This window comes from Peromyscus eremicus, chromosome 2 (assembly GCF_949786415.1).
Source record: "Peromyscus eremicus chromosome 2, PerEre_H2_v1, whole genome shotgun sequence".
Lineage (NCBI taxonomy): Eukaryota > Metazoa > Chordata > Mammalia > Rodentia > Cricetidae > Peromyscus > Peromyscus eremicus.
In genome coordinates, this window is record NC_081417.1 from 61,809,311 (window position 1) to 61,825,581 (window position 16,271).

The following is a 16,271-nucleotide window of genomic DNA, read 5'->3' on the forward strand; positions in this document are numbered from 1 at the left end:
TGCTCACCACGCCCTCGGAACTGACCCCCGCTCCAGGCCCCGCCCTATCCGCCCAGCCGCGTCTAGGCCCCACCCACCCTACGGAGGCACCGCCCCATCCCTCCCCCTAAGCCCCGCCTCCAGAAGTCTTTCCGCCTCTCCCAGAGCTCTGCGCTCCTTCTCCTGAAGGAGGAGCTGAAAACCCGGAAAAAGGATCGGGAAACGCCAGCGAACATTCTGCGCTTGCGCATGGGGGGGCCGGAAACTGAAACCGGAGCGACTACGCTTCCGTTTCTGGTTTTTCTTCCAGTGTTTGGGTCTCTTCGCCGCCGGCCAAGATGAACCGATTCTTTGGAAAAGCGAAACCCAAGGCTCCGCCGCCAAACCTGACTGACTGCATTGGGACGGTGGGCATTTGACTTTGTATACCTAGACTCAACTCCGACCGACCCATCCCGAATTCCTACTCCACCCCCTTCCTGGTTCGGGCCCATTAAACCTCAGTCTTATCCATCCCCACCCCTTTCATCCCTGTTTTCCAGGTCATTCCTGACTCCACAAACCAGAGACACTCTTAACTTCATTACTACACCCTCGCTGCACTTAAAACCCTTTCTGATGCCCCCTACGCCCCATCCCTCCTTTCTCCTTTGGTCCTCACATTCCAACCTGCTCTATGTTGGTCTAATCTGGTCTTTTACCAATCCTTTTTTCATTCCTCTTCCCTCGCCTACCTCAAGGTTAACGTATCTGTACCTTTAGTCCTGGATCTGTGTAACACAAAATTCTGAACCTTGGCCCCTCCAAATTAAACCTGATTTCGGAAATGGCATTAGATAGCTCTCATCTTAGCCTGTGTCCACTGGCTCATTCCATACACTTTCATGTTGAGTCCCCAGACTGACTTGGGAAATTTCAACCAACCCAGTGATTCCCAGATTGTTTTTCTCGAGGGAGAACTGCTATATCAGAATCTGGGAGATGGGAGAGAGTTTATGAAAGTCTTCCAGTGATTCTGACTGTATTCCCCACCACTGTTTTCCACTCTTTGTTTTATCCTTCCTTTTGTTTTCATTTCTTCGTCTATATTCCTTGCTCTCCACCTGCCCCTTCCCATGTAAACACTACAATAATTAGCACTACATTTGACATTTTCCTCCAAGGTGGATAGCAGGGCAGAATCCATTGACAAAAAGATTTCCCGGTTGGATGCTGAGCTAGTGAAATATAAGGATCAAATCAAGAAGATGAGAGAGGGTCCTGCCAAGGTAAGGTTGATGTCAACTGTCATAGGAAGTACTGTGTAGGGAGTGGTGGGAGGATACAGAAAAAATACACACAATCTGGTAAGGATAAAATACGATGTATTTTATTTTATTGAGGATGTGTTCTTCAGGGAAGAGAGAGTACAGCCAGGTACAAGGGGGAGGCTGGGTTTTAATGGGATAGATAGAAGGTGCTGATCCCATGTCCTGAAGCATATAATGGGAATTGGCATGCTCTGCTGAAAAGGTCTCAGTCTGGAGAGGAGGGCTTGGTTGTGCTCACAATCTGGATGTTGTCAGGCTGGTCAGTCTGGGATAGATGGAATACAATGGCAGGCTGGGAAAAAGTCCAGAATTAGCGTGGAAGACCAGTGTTCTAATACTATCACTACTTAGTAGACTATGGATACATAGCTATCTTGTTTTTCTCCCAACTCCATAATTTATTAACTGTGAACCAGTGCATCACTCAGCCTCAGTTTTCTCATGTTAAATGAAAATAACACGTGCATTGTAGTGTGGGGATTAAATAACAAGTCACCTTCGTGGCACTATGTCTAGAATATAGCAGTGTTTGATAAATCTGCATAAAGAGTGAACAGAGAGGAAACAAAGATTCATGTAGAGGCGCTCAACTTCTAAAAGGGAGAGGTTGGTGGAGTTGTTGTAAATTGTTTCTAACATGAGGGTGTGACAGATGTTGTGTTTAAATCGAAGGCAACTGGATATACACAGTGGGCACTGTTGGGGCTGGCGGTGGAAATAAGACGCATCAGGTCACTGAGATGTGGGGTGCAAAGGGTGCTAAGGCTCACCAACTAGACTTTAAGTTACCTGCGCCTGGAGGGAAAGACTAGACCCAGGGTACCTCTGTGTCTGCCATCTTGAAGAAGAAAGCAAGTCGGTGTGCGAGTTGGAGCATATGGGAGACTCCTTTTGCCATATGTGTTCCCCTTTTTTATTAAGTCTGTTTTTCTCCTCAGAACATGGTCAAACAGAAAGCCCTGAGGGTTTTAAAGCAAAAGCGGATGTAAGTCATGCGCCATCTCCTTCCCAAGAACAGTGTAAGCCCAAAGCAAAAAGGTCGTCAGCCTTTCCAGCTTCCAGATAATTTTCTAAGTATCCTTGGTTTCATTGCAAATTTCCATAAACTTCCATTAGTTAATGTTACTAACTTAAGTTTAGGTAGCTGTGGGGTACTAGTGACTATTATTGTGGCTGGCCAGATCTATATGGCTTGGTTTTCCTATTGTTTGTATAGTTTTTTTGGGTAAAGTTAGGGGTGCTAAGTATTTGTTCTCTCTCACCAGAATAAATGTAAAGGTCCACAATTTGTTTTCAATTACTATGTCCCAGTGTTTGTGCAAAAGCCAGTTAATATCTGGTGCTCACCCCTGTGAACTGCTCAGTCTGTGAGATCATCCATGGAATTGTAGAAGCTAGGCATAATCAGCTTATAGGAAACCCCCAAAATTGCTGACAGCTTTGCTCCAATTTTAAAATGACTTTGTAACACATCAGATGCTCTCTTTCCTTTTTTTTTTTTTTTTCATATATTAAATCACATTGGGAAAAAAACTAATAATGCCTACAGTGGCCAAGATGTGTTGCAACTATTAGCCTTCTTAGTGGCAATTGATTTTAAAGTATAATGTTTTTCTTACAGAAGAAATACAATTTGGCTTTGATGGCCTAGGCCTGTAATCCTAGCACTTGGGAGGTCGGGGGAGAAGAGCCAGGAACCTATGAGCCTTGGTTACATAGAGGAATCAAGGCTAGCCTTGGCTACAGACGACCCTGTCTCAAATTAAGTAAATAAGTAAACTGAGCATGGTGGCACACGCCTGTAAACCTAGCATTTGGTGTGTGGAGGCAAGAATAGCAGGGGTTCAAAGCTACTCTCAGCTAGTACATTCTAGACCATCCTGGACTATATGAGTCCCTGCTTCAAAAAAAATATAAATAATTGTTTTAAAAGAGGAATTTAGATTTATTACAGAAACTTGGAAAATATATGAAGCAAGCAGAAGTAAAGAAAATTTATCTAGATTCTTAGGAAACTGAAATTATAATGTATCTTCTATCTAAGCTATTCTTTACTACTTAAAACTATACTTTTTTTTCCCCCCTGTTTCTGTTTTTAGAGACAGGGAGGGTCTTGCTATGTACCAAGACTGGCCTCCAGCTCAATCCCCTGACTCAGCCTCCCAAGTACTGGGATTATAACCATGTGCCGCCATGCCTAACTTAATGGAATCATCTGCCATTTGTCTGGATCATGAATTACCTGTTTTTCTTCTGCTAGTTAGATGGCTTCCAAATGTTGTGTAAAGATCGTGGTGACATAAGTATTATAATTTGATGACATAATATTATAATTTGATAGAAAACTTTAAAGAGTATCGGACATTTTGCGTATCAGTATTTCTAGCATCAGACATCTGACTTAAATAATAGCCTAATTATGAATACAGGGCGATTAAAGTGTTCTTTGAGTACACTTTGAGTCTACCTGAAAAACATTTAGCTATTTGTATGAAGAACCTTAAAAAATGTCTTATCCTTTGCTCCAAGAGTTCCACTTCTTAGAATTCATCTTGGGAAATAATTAGAAAAATATAAATAAAATGTAGTAAGATATAGAGCAGGCCAGGAACAGTGACGCACACCTAGATTATCAGCATTTGGGGAGCTGAAACAGAAGGGCCACTACAAGTTTGAGGCTGGCCTGGACTATAAGACCTTTTTTCAAGAAATAGAAAAAAGAAGCAAATACTATGTTGTTAAGTGGCAATAGTTAAAACTCAAATACATGCAAGGGAAAAAGATTTGGAGGGATTTTCTAAGAGTGGGTAATTTTTAAATGATTTTGGTTTTGGTTGGTCGGTCGGTCGGTTGGTTGGTTCGTTTGAAAAAAATTCTCTTATTTGATGTTAAGACTACTTTCTTCTAAGGATTTCTGACTGTCTCACATTTCTGATTCTCACTTGGCTCCAAAAAGGTATGAGCAGCAGCGAGACAACCTTGCCCAGCAGTCCTTTAACATGGAGCAGGCTAATTACACCATTCAGTCACTGAAGGACACCAAGACCACGGTATGCCCAAAGCACTTTTTCCCATTTTAATTTTTTTGTTTGTTTGGTTGGTTTTTCAAGACAGGGTTTCTGCCCTGGAACTCACTCTGTAGCCCAGGCTGGCCCCAAACTCAGAGATCCCCCTGCCTCTGCCTCCTGAGTGCTGAGATTAAAGGTGTGTGCCAGCACCACCTCTCAGGTCTACTTGTTTTGAAATCTCCTATGCATTCCCATGGTTTAAAAGATGGTTTAGCAGACATGACTTTGTGTTTGGATGTTTTGCCTGCATGTTTATTTGAGTACCTTGTATCACAAGAGAGCATCAGATCCCCTGGATCTGGAGATACAGATGGTTATGAGCATGTGGCTGCTGGACTCAAACCCAGGTCCTCCGCAAGAACAACAAATGCTCGTCACCCCTGAGCATCTCTCCAGCACAAATATGACTTCTCAAGACAGTGTATTTTTGGGGCTGGGAATGTAACACAGTGGTAGAACGGTTACCTAGCATGTGTGAGGACTTGGGTTCAAATCAAGACAGTGTATTTTCAGGGCTGGGAATGTAACACAATGGTAGAATGGTTACCTAGCATGTGTGAGGACCTGGGTTCAAATCCTCAGTACTTCAAAATAAAACAACTCTGTTGTGCTTTCTTGTACCCTTTTTTAGGTTGATGCCATGAAAGTGGGAGTAAAGGAAATGAAGAAGGCTTACAAACACGTGAAAATCGACCAGATTGAGGTGAGCTGTCTGTCTGCTGGTTTTTACTGCAAGGTTGAGAATAAATGTGTGTGATGAGAAAGGCACAGAAAAGGGATGAAATCCTGGGCCTGCTGTTTACTAGTGTATTGACTTCAGGAAAGGGAAGGATGCCAGAGGTCTCAGTTTCCTCATTGCTAATGCAAAGATCCCAGTACCACACACAGTTATTCAGGTGAAATAAGGAAGCTGTCTCCAAGTATTATCCAAAAAAAAAAAAAAAAAAAGATCTTGCGATGAAGCCCAGGCTGGCTTTGAACCTGAGGCCTCTTGCCTTAGCCTTCTGAGTGCTAAGATTAGAGCATACACCACAGATGTTAAATGAGGATGTGTATGTAATTGGTGTACACAGTTTCTGGTGGAGTCAGTCCCCTATCTAGTATTTCTCTTTACATTTTGGTAATAAATTACTAGCTTCTTGAAGTTAGCATTTCCTTTAGGGTCTAGGATTTGGTCAGGAAGGTAAGGCCCGTGAGCCGGGCTGCTCAGTCAGCTGTCAGGCGAGCATCCCACATGGCGGGCAGAGGTAGCGGGAGTGAGTCGTGGCCTGCCGAAGGAAAAAGGCTCCTTCCTACATCTACAGCACAGCTTTACCCTCTGATTAGAAGGAAGGAAGGAAGGGATTTGATTTTGTTCATTCAGTCTTTATCCCCATTGGCTTGAACGATACCTGGCCGTATTTGGGGCCCAGGGAATATCTAATAGTTAATGACTGTAACATACTGTTCTAGTCAAGCAGTGTTTGTTGAGTGAGCGGTCGCTATGTCCCAGGTGTTTTTTCTGGCTTCACGAAGGCATTCTCTGGTCATCTGAAACTTCAGTAGAAATGAAGAGCATTGGTCTCCGCCTTACTGCTTTCCATTGGCCCTTCTTACACGGCCCTTGACTACTTCCAGTCATTCACAAATCTCTGTTTACATGGCATTAGGCATTGTTACAGCTTTCACGACATTCATTGAGAAAAATAATCTGTGTGTACTCATTTGTATAATACCATTTACAGCTTACTATTCACTAAAATTTGAAAAGCAATTTTATTTTCAATGGTTAGGGCTCTCTGTAATGTTGTCTGATATTGTTTTGTAGCCCAGGCTAGCCTACTTTCTGGCTGACTTATGGCTATTTATTGGTCTTTATACCAGAACATAAGCTTCATGAAGACAACTTTTTAATTTTTATTTTATTGTTTTGTTTGGTTTGTTTGTTTGGGGAGGGCATAGGGTTTCTCTATGTAGCCCCAGCTGTCCTGGGACTTATTCTGTAGACGAGGCTGGCCTTGAACTTAGGGATCTGCCTGTCTCTGCCTCATTGAGTGCTGGGATTAAAGGCATGCATTATCGTCCCTGACATAAAGAGAGATTTTTTTTTTTTTTTAAATCATGTACAAAATAGTCCTGGACACATGTTTGGAAGACAATCCAAAGTAGAGAAAGATGAGGGACCCACTCAGTAGGAGGCTGTAAATGTAGGTAGGGATGAGATGCTCTGTTCAGGATCTTGTCCCTGGTGCCTTCACAAAGTGGCTCTTTGAGCTGGACCGGGTGTGGAGGAGAGATGTGGGATTCCCGGAGTAGGACTGGCAAGGGAAGGGTCACTGGTGGGCAGGACAGAGGCTGGAAAGGGAGGAGAGAAAGGAGAGCATGAAGCAGAGAGGCAGGGGCCTCCTCAGCCTGCAGGTGAGCCACTGTCCAGCTTCCACAGGGACACTTCTGCCTCCACCCTAATACGGAGGAAAATATCCTGTCTGAGCTTCTCCTACTAGGAGACCCAGTTTGATGACTCCCTCCAAAAAAATGTGGGGCGAGGGGGTCCCCCACTCACTCTCAGTGGCTATCTATGTCTGCCAGGGGCCCTTAGCGGACTGGTCCTGGATCTGTTGCAACAAAGATTCGGTTCAAGGGGTTGGGGATTTAGCTCAGTGGTAGAACACTTGCCTAGCAAGCGCAAGGCCCTGGGTTCGGTCCTCAGCTCTGACAAAAAAAAAAAAAAGAAAGAAAGATTCGGTTCAAACTAGCTTAAGCTAAATGGGCAGGTTGCTGTCCTGGGGTGTCAGAGCCCACCTCATAAAGAGCGTCCAGGACTCCAAGACACTAGTCATGGGGTCATGTCTCTGCTGGTCTTTCCCTGCAATGGCTCTAGCAGGGTCCCCACACAAAGACACCTCCCAGAATGATGTGAGGGCAACCAGCAGTTAGCTCAAGACCCACAGGCCCGTCAGAAAGGGAGCCATGCCTCCCCAAGAGCAGCAGCTGTGTTGTGAGATGCAAGATTGAATCACATGCTGATCTGTGAACCAGTCACACTGGTCATGTCCCCAGCCCTAAACCTGAGCCATCCACACTTCATTGGGGATACTGAGTCCAGCCATGCCTGGGGTATCAGGGCCAGCATGGAAAAGACAGCACCAGGTGAGAGGACACAGTGAGACTCCTCCACTCAAGTCACCTGTGCTAACGTGAGGTGAGCTGCTGGGACAGAAGTCTCCTTAGTGATCTTATTCACTCTGGAAGACAGGGCCACTGGGTGTGGCAGAGCTGTCCAGGCTTCTCCCCTGCCGGTCAGACATTCTGGTCCAACTTCCTACAGCCTCCAGAGAGACTCTGCCCATGCCATAGCCAGGGGAAGCAGACGTAACCCCTAGAACAGCCTTCAGCTGGAGACTGCCAAGCTTGGTAATAGATAGGATGACCTGGAAATGGTGGTCCCCATCAGGTCATCTCCCAGGGTGGACCAGTGGCATGAATCTCCTTTTACCCCCAGTAGTAAATAGCCAGGTAATACGTCCTCCGTTTTCTGTCCACCCTTCTCTTCCCACTCCCAACTCCTGTCTCAGGTCATTAGCAATGAACTACGCCCCCTTCTTAGGAATCCTCACCTTGGGCTTCCCTCTGGGGATGCCCAAACTGCAATATGGGAGGGGCCTGCAGCTGCTGTATGGATTCCTCAAAGGTGACTCATGTTGAGACACAGTGCAGCTATGTGAACAGGAGCCAAAACCATTCTAAACCTGAGGACAGCTGTTGAGGAAAAGTTGAGGAAACCCATGGGAGGGTGGGAGGGTGGAGATGTGTTGCAAGGATAGCCTACTTCTTACTATGTGTGCTGGCCTTCTTCTGCCTCAGCCTCCCAAGTGCTTGGATTATGGACTTGTGCTACCTTGCCACCTCCCTTGTGGTTTCAGTGAGAGCCATTTAATATGAACATAAGAGAAGGCGTGTTCATTCCGGCTTCTTTTCTTTTGACTTTTTGTTGTTGTTTTGGGTTTTGTTTTATTTACTTATTTGTTTGTTTTTTCCTGATATCGGGTTCCTCAGTATGTAGCTCTGGCAGTCCTGGAACTCACTATGTAGACCAGGCTGGCCTTGAACTCACAGAGATCCAGCTGCCTCTGCCTCATAAGTGCTGAGATTACAGGCATGCACCACCACCACCACCACCACCACCACCACCTGATGGGAGGGTGGGTTGTTTTTGTTTTTTTTTTTATAATTTTGTCTGTAATTATGTATACGTGTATATGTCTGTGTATGGGTTTTTGCATGTGCATGCAATCTCTCAGAGGGTGCTGGATCCCTTGGAGTGAAAGTTACAGTTACTGTGAGCTGCTCTGATATGGATGCTAAACTCAGTGCCTCGGAAAAGCAGCACATGCTCTTGACCACTAGGCCATCTTTCCAGTTCAGGCTTTGCTTTGCTTTTGAGAATGGGTGTCATGCTATAGTCCAGGCTCTTCTAGAACTTACTATATCACCTAGGCTAGCCTTGTACTTGTGGCTGTCCTCCTGCCTCAGCCTCCGGAGTGCTAGCGTTACGTCTGTGTACCACCACCACATTCAATTTCATTCTGGCTTTTTGGATGTCTCCCCATCTCCTTCCTATTATCCTTCCCTGCCCCTCATGGACTACAGCATGACAGACCCCTTTAACATGTGTGTATCTTTTGAGTAACCTATAAACTTTGAAATTTAAGCTATAAATTTTGAAATCTTTTTAAGTTTATTTTTTTAATATAATTGTAAAACATTTTAATTGTTTTATAGCTCTAACTTTTACATTTTTGGTTTGTATGTATAGCTGTTTTTATCCTTTTTAAAAAAAAAGACTTCAGCTCAGTCATGGCGGTACACACCATTAGTCATAGTACTTGGGAGACAGAAGCAGGAGGATCTCTGTGAGTTTGAGGCCAGCCTGGTCTACACAGGGAGTTCCAGGACAGCCAGGGCTGTATAGAGAGACTGCCTCAAAAAACAAACAAAAGTTGTATTTTTATTTTTATTTTTTTTTTGTTTTTTCGAGACAGGGTTTCTCTGTGTAGCTTTGCGCCTTTCCTGGAACTCGCTTTGGAGACCAGGCTGGCCTCAAACTCACAGAGATCCACCTGGCTCTGCCTCCCGAGTGCTGGGATTAAAGGCGTGCGCCACCACCGCCCAGCTGTATTTTTATTTTTAAATATATGTATGTGTGTGTCTGGTTTTTGTGCCCATGAGTGCAGTGCCCATGGAGACCAGATGGGGGCAGCAGATCCCGGGAGCTGGAGGTGTAGATGGAGGTTGTGAGCTGCCTATTGTGGCTTCTGGAAACTGAACTCAGGTCCTCAGCAAGAGCACTACACACTTGTAACTACTGAGCCATCTCTGTCTCTCCCACCCACCCCAGCTCCCTTTCCAAGTCTTATATCTATTTCCGCGAACATTAGGCGTCTCTGCTTCAGATGAGTGCTTCTGTCTTGTTGCTTTTGTTTATGCAGTATTGAATTTAAAGGTGGGTTAGTCTGATACTTGGTGTGGTGACTTTCTTCTTTCTCTCTGTGTCTATCCTAGACTGTGTAAATAGAAACCCTGTTCATAGGCTCTGTAGTGGTTGCAGGCCTATAATCTCAGGACTAGGAAGTCAGAGGCAGAAGAATCATAAGTTCAAGGCCAGCCTAGGCCACAAAGCAAGACCCTGTTCACAAAAAAGAAATAAATAAATCTTACTCATCAGATTTTTTTTTTTTTTTTTTTTTTTTTTTTTTTTTTGGTTTTTTTCGAGACAGGGTTTCTCTGTGTAGCTTTGCGCCTTTCCTGGAACTCGCTTTGGAGACCAGGCTGGCCTCGAACTCACAGAGATCCACCTGGCTCTGCCTCCCGAGTGCTGGGATTAAAGGCGTGCGCCACCACCGCCCGGCCAGATTTTTTAAAAGCACCCCTCCCCCCACCTTTTTGGGACAGGGTCTTACTATGTAGGTGTGACGACTGGTCTAGAACTCATGACAATCTCCTGTCTCAGCCTCAAAGTATTGGGAACCCCATGCCTAGCTAAGGAAACTTCTTGATATGTATCACCATAAACTTGGTTTGACTCCTTCTTCTGTGACTTTTTACTCCTTCTCAGTTACTGTTACCAGTGCTTCTCCGTAGCAGGATGGCTCATGGCCACTGTGGCAGTTTGACACTCAGGAATACAGAAAAGCATTTTACTTTGTATTCTCTCTACTTTCTTATAGAAAAACAAACAGGCTGCCAGAAAGGAATTTACACATGACTTTGTTGCTCTGGAAATAGAAGTGGCCGGGGGTGGTGGAGGTGGTGGGGGTGGTGGTGGGTGGGTGGGTGGGGGGTGTTCCTCTGAAAACACCATGGCCAGCAGAGGCAAAAGGAAGTCCTGTTCAGCACAACTCAGCTGGTGCTGGTTCAAACTTTGAGAGTCTGACACTGGGTAGTTTATTTTAGACATATTTAAGCACAACACAATTTAGAAAAGAGTTTCCGGGTGATAATTAACTCAGTCCTATGTACACAACAAAGCTTAAGACATCAAAACTCTTGTGAAGTACAAGTGGCGTCTTTTGTATAGATAGGTTCTGTAGTAACGGGAAGCAGCCTCAAGGAAACAAGCTCATAGTAAGGGTCGGGGAGGCTAGCTCTATATATTGACTGAGGTAAACAGGTCAAGATAAGGGTCTGGGGGAGCCTTGTGGTCTGGCCTGTGATAGTGTAGAGGGCCTATTAACCACCTCTGCTCCCAGCCTTCTGAGCCGAAAACATGTTATCCATCTCCCTATGCAGAGACAGCCCTGCATGTTTAACACGCCTGGTTTCCCCAGTGCTCATCTGAGAGCACACGGACCTGCGTGCCTCCTACAGGAAACTGTGCTGAGTGAAACCTGCCGTGTTGTGAGCAGTGGCCTCATCCCCTCTGTATATCAGAACATACTGATGTTTGGCCCGCTTTTGTTTTCCTTTTTTGAACATAGGGCCTGTACATGCCTCGCCTTTTTCTTTTTTTTTTTTTTCACTTTTTTTATAGCAAGAACCATTTTCTTTCTTTTTTTTTTTTTCCCTTTTTATTTTATTGGTGTTTTGCCAGTATGTAATGTATGTCCGTGTGAGGGTGTTGGATCCTGGAGTCATAGACAGTTGTGAGCTGCCAGGTGGGTGCTGGGAATTGAACCCGGGTCCTCTGGAAGAGCAGCCAGTGCTCTTAACTTCTGAGCCATCTCTCCATCTCTACTTTTTTCACTTTCTAAAATGTATTTAGTTTTTAGAGGGGGTCTCACTAAGTTACCCAGGCTGGCCTTAAGTACTAAGTGTTTTATATACATTATTGCAATAAATCTTACAGTAGCCATATGAAATATGGTTCTTAATGATCCCATTAAAAAGATTTCCTTACTTTTATTTAATGCATTATGAGTGTTTTGTCTACATGTTTGTATTTGCACTGTGTGCGTGCCTGGTACCTTTGCAGGCCAGAAAAGGCATCAGATCCCCTGGAACTGGAGTTACAGACGGTTGTGAGGAGTCATGTGGATTCTGGGAATGGAACCCAGGTTCTCTGCAAGAGCAGCAGATGCTCTTAACTGAGGAAGCATCTCTCCAGCTTTCCCCTCCTCTTACCTTACAGACTTAAGTTCTGTAGATGCATGTTTGTCTGAGGAGGGGTTTGTGCATCTAAGTGCAGCTGTCCTTAGAAACCTGAAGAGGGAATCAGGTCCCCTGGAGTTAAAATTATTGCCTCCCACGTGGGTGCTGGGAACCAAACTCAGGTCTAACCGTGTGCCATCTCTCTAGCCCAGTAATCCCAAATGAGGAAAATCGGGCTGAGGGTAGAGCTCGGTAGTAGAGCACTTGCCAACCGTGATCAAGACTCTGGGTTCCATCTCCAGGTTTGAGTGAGTGAGTGTGTGAGTGTGTGTGTTGGGGGGGGGCCTTGGAATCTTTTTTTTTTTTTTTAAGATTTTTAAAATTTTTATTTTATGGCCAGGCAGTGGTGGCATATGCCTTTAATCCCAGCACTCGAGAGGCAGAGGCAGTTCTCAGAGGTGGATCTCTGAGTTTGAAGCCAGCTTGGTCTACAGAGTGAGTTCCAGCCAGGGCTACACAGAAAAACCCTATTGTTGTTTGAATCTTAGATGGTCTTTTAATAAAATATCCAGAGCCAGATATCAGGGTGAAAGCTGAAAGATCAGAGAAGCAGAACAGCCATGTGTGAGGTCACACTGGGCCACATGAGAGTCTGTCTCAAAAAAAAGGCCTTCAGGAGTCCTTTGGAGCATCTGTGCTCGCTTGACTAAAGCCGGTTTCCAGCTCCTGTCGTGTAAGTAGAACCGAGAGTCACGGAGAACGAGTGCTCTAATCAGCATTTCCTAAGTTCTCATTTGGGGCCTGGAGGTGGCTCAGCGCAGCAAGACAGTGCACCTGTCACCTGAGGACCTGATGTCGGTCCTTGGGACCCACGTGGTGGAAGGACAGAAGCAACTCCCCCAGTGTCCTGACTTCCACTCGTGCGCTAACGGCACAGCTCCTATATACATGCACATGTCCGTACAAACACGCATGTGTGTGAGTAAATAAATGTAACTTTAAAATTCAATTTTAGTTCTCATTTCTAAGTGAAAACCTTGTCACGGGAGACCCATTTGGGGACCCTGACCTGCTACAGAGATCTCTTGTTTACTTCTCAAGAGAACCTGCTTCCTTACACTTCCAAAAAAATGAGGATCAGCAGAAAGAGGAGTCTGGGGAAGGGGCCACAGGTGCCGTGTCAGGCTGAGAAGGTCTGAGAAAAGCCCCTCAAACAGCCAAGAAGCAGGCCAAGGAGAGAGGGGAGGAAGGCTTTCGGGCAGAAACAGAAAGAAGGGCAGAGGAAACTCAGGAGGGAGAAACCAAGGCCAAGGGGGACTCAGAAATCTGGCCATCAGTAGGCTGTACCTAAGATGACATTGCCCCTTTTCCATTCCTATTTAAACTTCTGGATTCCCTGCTAACATCTTTTGCCACCTATAGCTAGAATGAAATGTTATACTAGATCCTGCTGTACATTATAGTAAACCTTTGTTTAAAAACAAAACTGTACAGTGGCTCATTGTCTAGTTTTCACTCAGCTGCTCCTGCCTTAGCTGTGAGTTTAAAGTAAACTGAATCTGAAGTCCTGCTGTCCCACCTTTGTTGTATCCTGAATTCTGTGTCACCCTGAAATAAACCAACGCATGTAACAGGCTAAAGAAAGAAGGAAACCCCTGTCCTGTGTGTTTCCCTAGGATTTACAAGACCAGCTGGAAGCTATGATGGAAGATGCAGGCGAAATCCAGGAAGCACTGGGTCGCAGCTACGGCACCCCGGAGTTAGATGAAGACGACCTGGAAGCAGGTGAGTGCTGGGCAGTGTCCATCAACTTCAGTCAGAGGGACGGCTGCCTGGGGCCTTTCCCCAGATGCTGGGGAAAATTCCTGTCGGGATGCTGGACATGGTGGTGCATGCCTTGAACCCCAGCACCCCAGAGGCAGAGACAAGCAGATCTCTGTGAGTTCAAGGCCTGCCGTCTACATAGAGAGTTCCAGGACAGCCAGAACTATGTAGAGAGACCGTGTCTCAAACAAACAAACAAACAAACGAAAACAAAAACCAGTTCCTATCAGGATGCCCTAGGAGTTGGTTTATGGCACAGTGTGCAGGCAGAGAGCCTGTGAGACCGACCGCTGCATCATCCACCTTCTGCTCTACAGCACCACTCGGGTGGGGAAACTGCACAGGAGAGGCTGGGCAAAGGCTCCCTGTGCTTAGTCAGTCTCTATAGAGTCTGCGTTGAGAAAACGAGTGAGTCCTGCATCCGTTCTTTTTAATTTTCTTACATTATTTATTTATTGAGGAGTACATGTAGGTGCCCTGGCCGTGCTTGTGGAGGTCGGAGGACAACCTGCAGGAGTCAGTTCTTCTACCATGGGGGTCCCAGGGATTAACTCAGGTCGTTAGCTTTGACAGCGGTTCCCTAACCCACTGACCGGTTTCCCCAACCTGATTCCTGTATTTATAAAACTCCTCCACCTTAATTGTAAGCACACACATGCTTGGGAAGATGTATGCAATGCCGTTGAAAGCACAGAGCAGGGGCTCTAACCTAACAGTGGAGGGAACACTCATGAGACCTGTAGGTCAGGCACCAAAACTACACAGAGAAACCCTGTCTCGGAAAACCAATCAATGAGGTTTTTCTTTTTCTTGCTTTTTTTTACATTTGTGTTAGAAATATCTAGTTTGAATTAGCCAACTCACAAGGATAGACTTGTCATCAAGTCTGGGACCTTGTAAACCTATGGGGAGCTGATTGACTGCTTTGTTTTGCTTCTGCTTTTCATAAATGGGTTTTTTTTTGTTTGTTTTGTTTTTGTTTTTTTTTGGTTTTTTTTCGAGACAGGGTTTCTCTGTGTAGCTTTGCGCCTTTCCTGGAACTCACTTGGTAGCCCAGGCTGGCCTCGAACTCACAGAGATCCGCCTGGCTCTGCCTCCCGAGTGCTGGGATTAAAGGCGTGCGCCACCACCGCCCGGCGCTTTTCATAAATGTTATATACTAGTTTCCTTGAAATTTTCTTGTATAATGGTTGTCTTTCATGTGACTAGAAATTAATTCCTTTCCTAGCGTGGGTGGATCTCTGAGTTCTGGGCCAGCCAGGATTAATAGTGAGACCCTGTGTCAAAAAAATAAAGATAAAATAGAAAATTAAAATAGAAAACATTTAAGTTAAAATATAAAAAATAAAGATTAAGAAGTAGAAATGAGTCCCTTTCCCCTTGCATTATATTTTTCTCATTACAAATCATTCAGCTAACTTTTTGACATGAGTGGCCAGTTTTCTCTTCACATTTTTCTATAATGTAGCCTGTTGAATTTCAGAGTTGGATGCGCTGGGCGATGAGCTTCTAGCTGATGAAGATAGTTCCTACTTAGACGAAGCGGCATCTGCACCTGCGATTCCAGAAGGTGTTCCCACTGACACAAAAAACAAGGTATTGTCCTCCCGTAAGTTGTGTGCTTAGGTTACTGCCTGTAGTTTCAACAACCCTACAGATAACTGATGTGTTCACAGAGTGGGACTCTCTTTTTAAGATTTACTTATTTTCCAAGTTTTGCCTGCATGTATGTATGTATACTCTGTATTTCCATGCAGTGTAATCCAGGCTTTATATCCACCAATCTGGAAATCTAAAATATAGTCTTAATAGCTCTGATCATTATTTTAAGAACTTTTTGGTTTTCCAGGTCCTGGGGACCTTTTACCTGCTGTCAAGCCCTCTTCCACTGGAACTATGTCTTCTTTTGAGACAGGGTCTTATCAGGTTGTTCAGGCTGGCATTGAACTGTCAGGCCTCTGCCACTAGGCCAACTATTTTTATACAATGGCATTTTATATAATATATGTAATCACCCTGTAAACTAGCACTAGGTGCTATTTACAGGTTTTACCATTTCCTAGGAAAGCACTGTTGATAGATGCATGAGCCTTGCTTAGTGGAAGTATTAGCTGTCAGGAACTTGGCTTTGAACTTGTCCACCTCGTCAGGCTCGGCGGGGGTCGGTCCCAGACGATCCTAGAGCTGCCCCGCCCGACCCCGAGGGTCCCAGGCTGTTGGGATCCGGGATCCGGGTTTGTCCCCTCGCCCGTCGACCCTCGGGCCGGCGCAAGTCCTCCGGGCTCCCGCTGCGGTACTGCGCCGCGGCCGGCGACACCGAGTTCATGGACGCGCCGGGGAGGAAGGACGCAGGTGTTAGTTGTTTATTAGTATTAGTTGTTTGGGGTGTGTGTATGTGTGTGTGTGTGTGTGTGTGTGTGTGTGTGTGTGTGTGTGTGGTGCTAGGAATTTATCTTAGGGCCTCACACATGTTAGGTGAGCATATTATACTGAGTTATATTCCTGGTCTGTTTTTGTTTTGTTA

General features: G+C 45.2%; 1 protein-coding gene across 1 annotated transcript; it reads left to right on the forward strand.

Annotated features, from left to right (window-relative positions):
• Nucleotides 1–79: 79 nt before the first annotated feature.
• On the forward strand, nucleotides 80–15,388 carry Chmp5 (charged multivesicular body protein 5). The gene is made up of 7 exons (XM_059254124.1): nucleotides 80–386; nucleotides 1,143–1,247; nucleotides 2,228–2,274; nucleotides 4,246–4,339; nucleotides 4,989–5,060; nucleotides 13,600–13,708; nucleotides 15,231–15,388. Exons 1-7 carry the CDS (start codon nucleotides 318–320, stop codon nucleotides 15,371–15,373), a joined length of 639 nt encoding a protein of 212 aa, XP_059110107.1. The 5' UTR covers nucleotides 80–317; the 3' UTR covers nucleotides 15,374–15,388.
• The last annotated feature ends 883 nt before the right edge of the window (nucleotides 15,389–16,271 follow it).

Coding starts and splice junctions, on each gene's coding strand:
- Chmp5 (XM_059254124.1), top strand. CDS start 318: ATGAACCGATTCTTTGGAAAAGCGAAACCCAAGGCTCCGCCGCCAAAC. Junction 387..1,142: donor TGACTGACTGCATTGGGACG/GTGGGCATTTGA, acceptor TTTTCCTCCAAG/GTGGATAGCAGGGCAGAATC. Junction 13,709..15,230: donor TGAAGACGACCTGGAAGCAG/GTGAGTGCTGGG, acceptor GTTGAATTTCAG/AGTTGGATGCGCTGGGCGAT.